Genomic DNA, 12,925 nt, shown 5'->3' with positions numbered 1-12,925 from the left:
ACACAAAGATAAACTCAAAATAGATGAAAGATCTAAATGTGAGACAAGATTCCATCAAAATCCCAGAGGAGAACTCAGGCAACACCCTTTTTGAACTTGGCCACAGTAACCGGAGAAGGACAGTGTATGTTCTCATTCATTTGGGGAATATGAATAATAGTGAAAGGGAATATAAGGGAAGGGAGAAGAAATGTGTGAGAAATATCAGAAAGGGAGACAGAACATAAAGACTTCTAACTCTGGGAAATGAACTAGGGGTGGTGGAGGGGGAGGAGGGCGGGGGGTGGGGGTGAATGGGTGACGGGCACTGAGGGGTACACTTGACGGGATGAGCACTGGGTGTTATTCTGTATGTTGGTAAATTGAACACCAATAAAAATTAATTTATAAAAAAAAAAATTAAAAAAAATACTTCCCCCACTCCTCTATCAAGTTGAAACATAATGATATGTCCTGCAACATACTATAATAATTACAACACTTATTGAAAACCAATGATACACATTCACAAGGTGAAATATAGTGCAGCTCACTGTTAATGTTGGCAGCTTCTGTTTTCCCCTCATCTTCAGTCATCATATCTGTCATTGTAAGCAGCTCTGTATCAAGAGGATCTGAAGAAACTTTGCTTTTTAGATCTTCAATGGCTGCAGGGATCTTCTCATTGCTATCCAATGAGGCAGGCAGAAAAACAGGAACCGGCACCTAATTAACCAAAGTATTTACTGTTAGGTTCACTCAACATGAGAAGGTAATTTTCCTGGGAGGGCAGGGGAAGCCAGTCTGGTACAGTCAGTGGAGGGTGTGGAGATTACTTAAAATTAAAATCTTTAGGGGCACCTGGATGGCTCAGTCAGTTAAGAGTCTGTTTTTGGCTCAGGTCATGATCTCTGGGTCCTGAGACTAAGCCCTCACACAGGCTGCTTAGCAGGGAGCCTGCTTCTCCCTCTCCCTCTCCGCTTTTCCCTTTTCTCCCTGCTCTTGCTCCTGCTTTCTCTCTCTCATTCTCTAACAAATAATTTCCCAAATTAAAAATTATTCTAACACATGATCTTTATAATACCACAGTGGATAAAAGTTTTGGAAAAAACACATACCAAAACTAAGATGTCAACTGTAACACAGCCCAGAAAACAAGCAGCCTTTTTTTTGAAATAAAAATTAAAGAAAAATAGTATTTGAGGTACTTCAGTCTCCCAGGAGACTATGGCAGCCAAGTCCTGGCATAATGTCTTTACTGCAAGTGACTTAGGACAAAATAATGTAATGATAACTTATATGAAATTTTATTCCATGTTTCAGTTTTAAACCTTACAACTTCACAAATATTTTTCTCTAAAATGAACACAAATAGAAAACACTACATATATGCATAAAGCACACAAAGGCATTTGCTAAACTTCACCTTTAAAGATGAACATATAAAAAAATAATAAAAAAATAAAGACAAACATATACTTGATTAAACACAAAGCAAACATTGACAGAGATTCAACCAAACCTTATTTAAATGGTAAAGGCAAAGACTCAACCCTCTGTTCTACTGGCTTCACTAATGTAGGAATTACAACATTGTTCTCCTATCTAATGCCTGATAAACCTCAAAATGAAAAAAAAACTTAAAATCTGACTTACAGGAACAGGAACTGTAGTAGGAACAGGAATATTCTGACTGTACATGTGCATAGGTACTGGGATATACACAGGTACAGGAATAGGCACTGGAACATACTCTGTTTTCCAATTATCATCTAAAAATACAAAATGTGTTTAAAGCAATATTAAATAACACTTAATACATAGTTACTCAATGTTAAAATAATTTGGTAAAAAAGAAAAATTTAAGTTAAGCCTCAGTTCCCTTTTAAAAGAAATTAGGTACAGTTTCACAAATTTAGGTACAGTAAAAACAATAAAACTAAATACAGTAATTTTTAATAAAGAGAGCAAAAACAGAATTTAGCCCCCTTTTTAATACAAAGAAAACATCCTTTAAAAACATTATATAGTTTGAGATATACTATCAGATTCCCCTCATATCCCCTGCAAAAAGATTTATCTAGTTAAACAATTAGAATACATTTAAATCTTATAAAAATATACAATTGAATTATTTCATCTCATTCTGACAAGGAAATAGAATTGTTAACATTACAGGTCACACTTACAGAGAGGACTTTCTCAGTGGGATTACTGTAATTTTAGTGAATTTAGCCCCAAGGAAATTTTTGATACAGCATTTTTTCACTTGTGACATAATTTATATTCTGGGCCTTTAAGGGATTGATTTTCACTAATTATTTTAAATAATTAGACCTTGAAACCTGTATTCTCAATGTCATGTCTAAACTCAGATAAGCAAAATAAACAGAAAATTACAAAGTGACCAAACAAATACATTCCACAGCCTATTATTTGAGGAAAGCATGAATTTCAGGAAGAGAAGTATTAAGTATAGGAAAGTATATAAGGCAATCTTTCCTAAGTTACCTGTCTGACAAGATTTGGTCTGCATATGAGGTTTACAATAAGTAGCTTTCGTCATTGTTAAAGGTTTGCAAAGAACAGCTTTGTTCTTCATTTCCTTATTAGGTGTTGGAGAAGGGGGTGGTGCTGAACCCTACAGAGAAGCAAAGAGAAACATTTTATTTTTGCCTCTAATTTTTATTACTTCCCAGGGTTAATGAATATCTGGGTTCTAGGTGATGTGAGGGAACAGACAAGAGTTTAAGAGTATAACCAAATTATGTTACTATTACTATGTTTACAATAGTCTTAATGTGAAAGGTCACTGTGAATCTGTCCTAACTACTGACAAAGCAGGAGAAATCATTCATTCCACAGAACCGTAGAATGGCTACCACCAGCATATTATTTTAAAAACAAGACGATTTTCACTTTTAAATAAAAAATACAACATTGTTAACCTGAATATTGAAAATAACTAGGCTCTTTTAAATTTATTTGAGAAAGAAAAAAGTCTTGTATGTTGCAGCAATTATAATTTCAGAAACCTGTCCTAGGTAATAGTCTCTCAGCTGTTTTCACCATGTTCACTGTAGCATTATTTGCAATTGAGAAACTCCCCCTGCCCACAACATCCCCTGTAACACACACACACACACACACACACACACAAACATACATACTTTAAAATAAGCTAAAGATCTGTCTATAAGGGACTAAACATAGGTGCTCGCCATACCACCTATTAATATAGGGAAAAAGGTACAACAATAGCCAAACTGTGGAAGGAGCCTCGGTGTCCATCGAAAGATGAATGGATAAAGAAGATGTGGTTTATGTATACAATGGAATATTACTCAGCCATTAGAAATGACAAATACCCACCATTTGCTTCAACGTGGATGGAACTGGAGGGTATTATGCGGAGTGAAGTAAGTCAATCGGAGAAGGACAAACATTATATGTTCTCATTCATTTGGGGAATATAAATAATAGTGAAAGGGAATAGAAGGGAAGGGAGAAGAAATGTGTGGGAAATATCAGAAAGGGAGACAGAACATAAAGACTCCTAACTCTGGGAAACGAACTAGGGGTGCTGGAAGGGGAGGAGGGTGGGGGGTGGGGGTGAATGGGTGACGGGCACTGAGAGGGGCACTTGACGGGATGAGCACTGGGTGTTATTCTGTATGTTGGTAAATTGAACACCAATAAAAAATAAATTTATTTTAAAAAAAGGAAAAAAAGGTACAGAATACAGAATATCTGAGGTACTTCTACACAGTCACCATGAATACTTAAGTAGTAAATACTGAATCATTACTCCAATAGTAAATACAAAGTTAGGTTCCTACAAGTCTCTGGTCACATCATTTTCATCAACAGATCAATATATAACAGTGTTTCTCTTAAAACACACTTGGTTTCATATACATTTCTTACAAATCATATGCCATGTTTTTTTATAACACATGATTATAGCATTTACACGTGCTATACTGTACTAGGATTATTGACTCACTCAGATGTGTACACATTTGCATAGTATACAGATACAGTACATACATACTATATGGTACTCATAATCAGTCCTGTTAACACATACTGTATATTGTACACTAATGCAAATAAAATCCTGGGGGAAAAAAGAGTAAATATTTAAAGTTTTATAAAAACATTAACATCTTACTCTTAGTGGACTTGCAGAATGTACAATGGGGCAGTGCACTGTGTGCTTAAACCTCTCAACCTTTGGTATGCCCATAAAAACCAAGGGAAAGGTTGATGGCAATTATTCTGTAGAAGAGGAAGAAGTTAAAGAGGGTGACATGGTGACATCTGGCAGTTCTATCTCAAGAGTTGGCTCTTGTAACTTGTTGACAATGTCAGCACTTTTCCCTCTCAAACTGGCTTCAAAAAATGAAAGCAGCCTTGTCTGCTTGGCTTTTAGGCATCTTGATATAAACGATAAACACAGTGGTACTTAAATTTGGGGCTTTTGTTCAAGCATAGGGTCATATTTTTTCAGGTCACTGACAATTTTTCCCAAGGCAGAATTCCATTCCAGTATTTTGACCATTCTTGGGAGTCTTGGGCTGACTTTCATCACTGAACTGATGCCTTGTTTTGTCATCTTGTCAAGGTTTCATCGGTGGGCTCTACTGCCCTCTCTACCAAACTTTCTCAAACACATGCACGTCCCCAAAGTGTTCTTCACTTATTTGGTCCAATACACATTATGTTTTTAACACTGTTCTTTTTATTTTCTGTTACACCTTCAAAGACTCTGAAACTTTTCACACTGTCTGGTCAAACATTTTCCCAACAATTACTCATAGTAGCCTGCTTGATCCTGTCCTAAGCTGTGCCAACATAATAAATAATGTTGCGTACGGTGACTAATTTCCAATAACCTATCAAGGTGGTTTCCTTGTTGGTACGGAGGCTCGAAAGCTTTCTCATGAAGTAGGTCTTGAAAGCTTTAACTATGCACTGATTGAGGGTCTGGATGAGAGTGTGTTTGGGGGCATAAAAGGAAATATAACTGAAATAGCGTTTTTCTTCAAGGCAATGGAATTACCTGGTAATAAAACCTCAAAGCAAGGTTTTCATTCTGGAGACAGTGTTCGACTTCTAGGATGAAACAGTTGGGAGAACCAATCCCAGAATATTTTAGATACCATTCATGCTTTTTTGTTCCACCTCCAATGTACAGTTCAGTTTTTTCCCTGGGTTTTTCATGGATTTTGGGCTCTATGTACCAAGAGGGGTTTGAAGTTACCCTTGGCTTTGGCACACAATAGCAAGGTTGCATGGTCTCTAAATGATTTAAAGTCAGAGGCTTTGAAGACCACTTGTATTATTTAGGTTCATTTGCCACTGACCTTGTGAAAGCAAGTCACAGTCCCACTAGCGTTGAGACCTTCCTGAATGTATATCCCTGTTTCCTGTGTTAACATTTCGCTAATATTCTTCCACAGCATCCTGGTCCTAACCTGCAGAAACTATCTCACATGCAAGTCTAATATTTTTCATACCATTTTGCTTGAAATGTGTGAGCCAGCCAGCAGTAGGCAAGAAGAGTTTAACTTTTTCTTGATCCTGGGTAACATATTATAAGCTGAAAGCCTGACAACAATGCTGTTTCACTATGGTTTGTTTGTTTGTTTTTTAATTAGTCCTAAGTCCATGAATCCATAAATATAATCAATCTTCCTTCTTTTCCATTGCTTCACCATGTACTATAGATTTTACTTCAACACTTGGAGTTGCCTCATCTTTTGTCAATTTCTTACTCCTTTTTCTCAGTGTACCATATTGCTGACTTGTGAACATTAAACTCACTGCCAACTGAATGAAGCTCACCTAATACACATTATTTCCTCCATAAGGCATAGAGCAGCCTTTTGGTGTTTAAGAACATAGGTAGCATGTTAATACTATGCTTGGGGGATCTTTTATAAAGCAAAAATCATCAACAAAAAGGACAAAAAACGAAAAAGACTACGAAAAGGACACCTGCTTATAGGGTGAGGCGTGACAAGAAGGGAAAGCTTTGCTTTGTTCTAACTCAGCAGAAGATATGCCTCATGAGATTCACGTTTTTTTTTTTTAATTTTTATTTATTTATGATAGTCACACACAGAGAGAGAGAGAGAGGCAGAGACACAGGCAGAGGGAGAAGCAGGCTCCATGCACCCGGAGCCCGACGTGGGATTCGATCCCGGGTCTCCAGGATCGCGCCCTGGGCCAAAGGCAGGCGCCAAACCACTGCGCCACCCAGGGATCCCCGAGATTCACGTTTTTTACCACTCTGCAATGTCTGCAAATTTCTTTGAAAATACCATGGGTACTGATTTAGGGGTTACAAATATATTTTAGGGAAAAGGCAAATTTGCAAATGATGATCAATTGTACTTAAAGCATTTACTGTGTAATAAATTTATCTGTGCATATTTAAAGAGATAGAAAGTTTTTCAAGAATTTTTTAAAAAGCTGTTTATATGGTACATCTCTCTCAAGTTACAAATAATGCATATGGCCAAGGGACTGGTACTATTCTAGATTCATCAGGATTTCAAACCACATTATTAATCAGCTAAGAAAAAGAGCTATGAACAAAGGCTAGGGAACCTAGTCCTAATACTACTGCTGTGCAACATCAGGAAAGTGACTCAGTCTCTTGTGTTTCAACTTCCTCAACTGTAAATGGGAAGAATAATTTTAACAAATAGGCACCGAGTATCTACAACATACCAAAATTAGGTAACCTGGTTCAAGCAGGAAAATCCTCTAGAACTCTCACATAAGAACCAGGGGTCCAAAATCATACATATCCTAGATCATGCAATGTTTTCCCTCCTGTCATTTAGAAACATCACATCATATCAATCAAAGTATGCCATCTAGTAAAGACCTACACTTGATGCTTGTTACTTTTCTGTCTGTCAGTAAGCAAGATATACGTCTATTTATACTGAATATTGGAGGAGAACCCAAAATAATTAAAATTATAATGACAAAAGCTACCATCTGTTCAGTATTTACTTCGTGCCAGAGACTATGTGCTATAGACAATGTATGTTGAAATCTAATACCCAATGTGATGGTATCTGAAGGTGTGGCCATAATATGGGGATTATATCTCGACAGCAGAGGCCTCATAAATGGGAGTAATGCCATCATAAAAGAAATCCTAGAGATCCCTCGCCCCTTTTTACAATGTGAAGACACCGTGAAAAGATGGCTGATTATAAAGCTAGAAGCAGACTCGCTCCAGATATTGTTATCTGCTAGCATCTTGATTTTAGACTTCCCAGCCTCCAGAACTGTGAAAAATAATTCTTGTTTGTTAACCACCCCATCTATATGGTATTGCTATAGTAGCTCAAATGGACTAAGACATTACATAAAACACCAAATCTATGCAACTCATAGGAGTTTTTTAATTCTCTTAACGCTATAAGAGGTAGGCCTTTTAATCAATCCCACTTTACAGTAAAGATGAAAAAACTAAGGTGCGGAAATTACACAACCTGGGAAAGATGACAGAGCTAAAGTTCTCAAGTCAGGATTCAAGTAAATTCACTGAACACCAAAGCTTATGTTCTTTACTATACACAGTGCCTTTATGAGGTCTGGAACATAAAAACTACCATGTGTTTAATACTTACTATGTGATAACCCTGAAAGAGTTACTATCTTCATCCCCATTTTACAAACAAGAAATTCACACAAAGAACTTGTGTAAAGAGACTTGTTCAAAATTACACAGCTAAGGGACGCCTGGGTAGCTCAGCGGTTGAGCATCTGCCTTTGGCTCAGGGCGTGATCCCGGGATCTGGGATCAAGTCCCACACTGGGCTCCTTGTGGTAAGCCTGCTTCTTCCTCTGCCTGTGTCTCTGCCTCTCTCTCTCTGTGTCTCTCGTGAATGAATGAATGAATGAATGAATGAATAAATTATACAGCTAAGTTCTCACCCTTTAGTTTATGGGTGGGGAATTAAAAGATTTCAAAAGCTTACAAGGAAAAGATGGGAGACAGCTTTTATAAGACAAAAGACAATAGTTGCTGTCGCACACTGATATCATTCCCTAGACCCTTCCATCTGTCATATAATGTGGTTCAAGTGCTATGAGAGGAAAAAAGTATTTAATATTGTGCTGGTAGAAAGTGGGCCTTAAAGCCTTAGTCTACAACTTACATATTTGAAACAGGGTTGCGAGTTGCCTTATGGCTACACAAAGTTAACAAAACACATCCTCATCATGGATAAAAATTGCCTGTTACTAAAATGACATGATTCAACTGAATACTTAAATGTATTTCTGAACTCTCTGATTTTAAATACATTTCCACAAGGCGGGGGAATGACATATAGGGGAGGAAGTAAAGGAGAAAGCATTCTTACTTTTCTAGGATTCTAATTATTAACATCAAAAGCAAAAACTGAACAGAATAAGGTAGAATTACCAATATTTCATCCAGGTCAGTGATCTAAAGTGGTGGTTACATACTAAAATCACCCAAAGAACTTTTTAAAACGCAGAATTTCTGAGTTGGTGCCTAGACACTAGAAAGTTCCAAAAACTCTTCAGGTGATTCTAATGTGTAGCCAGACCTAAGAAGCATTGATTTATACTTTCTCATCAGGACAAAAACTAGCCTAGAGACTCAATATAATGCCAATAAATGACTCCTGTAGAGCTTCCTTTAGATAAGGATGCCAGAAATACCAGTATTCAGACACTGGTAATTATTGTTACTCAGCCTATGAGAGGGCAGGCTTACGGTGCTTCAAAGTATAGCAAAACATTGATTCTTCTCTTTATTCATTACATATAAATGGATACTTTCAACCCACAATAGCCTTAAAATGCTAACATAAAAACAGAATTTTATGTATTAAACCAAAGTCTAAAGAAAAAAGAAAAAAAATCCACAGGACACATTATGGAAATAGTTCTCATACTTAAAAACTTGTAAGTCCTGGCCTCCAACACAGACCTTCAGATATCTGAGAAATAAAAGCTCAAAGCCATTAATAATCTGGCCCAATCTATCCTTCTACCGCATTCCCATGATTCCACCACAAGTCCCCCTGAAGTTTTGTCCTAATGAATAGTGCATGCCCTTAACACATTCCTACTACATTTCATCACTATCTGGCAACCTTCTACTCAACTGCTCTGAAGTTTTTGACAGCTACCAAGAACAGATACAATCAGTCAGTCAATCATTTGAAACATAGTATTGCTCTGCCTTTAAGAATATGGGTACTTTGAGGCACCTGAGTGGCTCAGTCAGTTAACTATCTGACTTCAGCTCATGTCATCATGATCTCAGGGTCCTGGAATAGAGCCTCATGCTGGGTTCCCCGCTCAGCGGGCAAGCCTCCCTGTCCTTCTGCCCCTCCCCACACTCTTGCTCACATTCAATCTCTCTCTCAAATGAATAAAAACTAAAAAATAAATAATAAAAATTAAAAATTTTTCAAACAATTATGGGTACTTCACCTCAAATACCATTTATATGTCTACTCCCTCAATGTGGATAGAGGCCATAATTAATTTACCTTTATATTCCTAAGCATGTATGAAAGTATCTGTTTCTTAATATTAGGTAATAATTCAGCTGAATACTTCAACTGACCCAACAGAGGAAAGTAAAGACCTTTTATTATGATGATCAAATTAAATTGGACTATTTATTTATTCCCACATTATAAAATTCAATATTTAGCACTTTACTTAAGCAATACTTACTGTCATTTTGGTTCGGGACGTCTGACAACCCTGATCTAAAAACAAACAAATTTAAAATAAGACAAATATCACAAATCTCTATTTCTCATTAAATGTTACTGATTTTTTTAAATTGTTAAGAAAATATTTTAAGTAGAGAACAAATTTGAGAGCTGAAATACAAAGCTAAATAAGTGGAATTTTGTCCTCTTAGAAAGTATTCATTACTTTGGCATCAATACCATTCTTATGCTTAACTTGTAAATAAGTCACAACTTCTAAGGGGTCTTCATTGTTCCTCCCAACCTAACTCCCAGCACATACAATTTGCTAAAATTGGTTTTCACTTAATATTGCCATTTTTTTAACTCGCACTAAGTTTTCAAAATAAAATAAAATAAAAAAACAATGTATCTACAGAAATTTCATACGAGCACCTCTATCCAGACAAACGATGGAAGTTGGCCTTAAACTATGTCCAAAATCAACTATTCATTATCATTAGTTTGAACTGGGAGTTAAGAAACTAAAAACTACTATACAGATTTTTCAGTTACTATGTAAATTATTACATACCATAATGTAAGTTTTCAGGTCCTTTCTGAGTCGTCATGTTGGGCTCGTTTTGCTGACAGTAGAAACGTAGTAAGCAGTGTTGATCACAGAAATGTTTCATTTCTCCACGCCACTGCACTCTCTCTTTAAGCGTTCCTTGAGATTTACAGCAGTCACACCTTGCAGCCTTAATAAAAAAAAGGAAGGTATCAGACATTTCAAATTAGAAAATTTAAAAACTCAGACGTGCATTTTAAAAGATTTCTAAAAGTTGATCAGTGATTTTTGCCAAATGTGATAAAACAATTTGATAAATAAAAAATATGAATCATTAACATACAGGAAAAATCCACAATAAAAGTGGAAAAAAAATGTAGCCATTTACCTAGTGTCAAAATTCCTTTCTATACTTACCAGTAGTTAAAGACCAGCATTAAAAGATAGGATAACCAAAAAAGAAAAAAGAAAAAAAGATAGGATAACCAAAAAAAGTGAACAGCGGTAGACCAAATTGATACAATGTATTTTAATATTTTAAAATAATTTTGAGGACTTTAATGATATACTGGTAGAAGTTTCCTACAATCAGATTACAGTGAAAATCTCTGATTAATAAACAGATTTCCTGTGTTCTTGACAGCTCAAGAGAAATCAATTTAAAGAAGATGTTTAAGACCAGAAAAAATTTTAAGCAAGCTATTATGAGAAAATCATGGATGTTAATTTGAAGTATTTTCAACAGTTTAATAAAAGAGCTTTATTAAATATATTGATTTAACTATTAACAAAAACTTTAAGTTCATATTTTAAAACACTCAAATACTTAATTAAAAAAGAATCCTATTTTAAGACAATCAGCCCCAACTAGTAAAATTCATATATAAAAAAATTAAACTTTATGATGGTGAATCCATAATCCAGGAACAGATTTTCATTTTTTAGTGAACCCATTTTCCCCTAGATTTTGCCATTTTCACTATTTTTTAACAACTTCATCAATGCATGGACCAAAAGATATGAATAATTCCAAATACAGTTCTTTTCATAATTGTTTGATCCAGTTAAGAGTAGAAATAAATTACCATATTTTAATTACCCTTTGGTGTAACTACCAACTTTAGAAGTTTTGATAAAACAATGCATATTAAGTTCATTATAATCATGTATCTTTTCCTTACTACCTAAATAATCTATAGTTCTATACTGTGGGTTCTGAAATCTCTCACTTTATTTCTCAATAGGAGTTCTATTAATAAATACTATGTCAAAATTCCTAGTCAGGAATATTAATAAATGATTGTGTTGATAAACAGGTCTTATATAACAAACATACCCCAAGGTTAGAACACAGGCTCTTTTTTTTCTCCAGGTCAGGTATTTCTCCTGCTGAATAAATATTAAATGAATGCAGATTTGTAGTATAAATTATGACTATTAAGTGATGCCAATATCACATCTCTTGTCCAAAAACTGTGAGCTCAAATTTTATATTGCTGGTAATATCATGTGGTAACTTCAGTAACATTAGCACTTACTATCAACCAGATCATATTTTACTCAATAATGGAAAAGGTCCCTGGTCACCACTGAAAAACTGTTCTTTAAAATAACCTTTAAGTATTCAAGGTTTGGCTCCCTTTTTATACTTTACACTCAAAGACAAAGCACAAAGGAAGAAATTTAAAGTTTAACATTCTAAAGAAAATTTAAAAATAAAATTTAACATTCTAATTATTGAATCTAAACAATACAAGGACATAGCAAAAGTGAAGTTGTAGCCCAACTACCTCTCATTCATTGAGAACCTGAAAAATAAAAGCCCCGTATGTTGTTATTTCTACTGTCTATAGTCCTCATCACAGTACTGGAAATGAGGTGACTTGTTTAAGGCCAAACATTAAAAATGCAGAGACAGGATTCCAAGCAGACAATCCAAATCAAAAACTGGGCTTTATTTAGTAAATCAAGTTATAAAGACAATGGAAAGACAAAATGAGTTAATATGAATAGAGAATAAAAATCTTAAGAGAAGTAAAATGCTGCAAGAAGGTTCTCAATGTAACATCTAAAACCTAAAACAATTTGTATAAAACTCAAGTTACTATATGTACTATGCTGATTAAAATATTTCCATTTACACATTAATTTAGAAGGTCAAGGACATAAAGCCAAGTACATTCGACTCAAAGAATCTGAACAATGAAATCACTTCATTATTTTATAATTATAGACATTTGGATTTTATAGTAACAAGACTCGAAGCTCCTTTCTTCCAAAGGGTTCAAAACAAATTTAGATGACTTCTCTATATCCGAGGAGCAAAATTAATGCCAATTCAAATTTAGAAGACTTCTCTATATCCGAGGAGCAAAATTAATGCCAATTCACAAATGGAAATAAAATATGTATGTTTTTTCAGAATGGAAGGATAACAACAATACTCAATACTAATTCCAAGTTCAATCAAATTTTAGAAGTGTGAACTTCATTTTCATTTTGTTTTTTCTTTTATAAGACACTCATTCAAATTCTGGGTAAAGTGTTCAGAGTTGAGTTTAAAATACAATGGCTAGAGCAGCCCAGGTGGCTCAGCAGTTTAGCGCTGCCTTCAGCCCAGGGCGTGATCCTTGAGACCCAGGATTGAGTTCCACATCAGGCTCTC

At 35.3% G+C, this 12,925-nt stretch overlaps 1 protein-coding gene across 3 annotated transcripts in view; it reads right to left on the bottom strand.

Moving 5' to 3' along the window:
* The window catches only part of ZMYM2 (zinc finger MYM-type containing 2), a 107,027-nt gene that overhangs the window by 26,059 nt on the left and 68,043 nt on the right, over positions 1-12,925 (bottom strand). For all 3 annotated transcript variants that reach the window (XM_055317262.1, XM_055317261.1, XM_055317263.1), the window contains 5 exons: positions 10,285-10,450; positions 9,730-9,764; positions 2,491-2,620; positions 1,636-1,751; positions 534-705 (listed from right to left, as the gene is read on the bottom strand). In XM_055317262.1, coding sequence (XP_055173237.1) covers positions 534-705; positions 1,636-1,751; positions 2,491-2,620; positions 9,730-9,764; positions 10,285-10,450 — 619 coding nt within the window. The remainder of the gene's footprint in view (positions 1-533; positions 706-1,635; positions 1,752-2,490; positions 2,621-9,729; positions 9,765-10,284; positions 10,451-12,925) is intronic.

Source organism: Nyctereutes procyonoides, unplaced genomic scaffold (genome assembly GCF_905146905.1).
Source record: "Nyctereutes procyonoides isolate TBG_1078 unplaced genomic scaffold, NYPRO_anot_genome, whole genome shotgun sequence".
Lineage (NCBI taxonomy): Eukaryota > Metazoa > Chordata > Mammalia > Carnivora > Canidae > Nyctereutes > Nyctereutes procyonoides.
The sequence above is the reverse complement of the archived record's forward strand: the minus strand, read 5'-3'. Positions and strand labels throughout refer to the sequence as shown.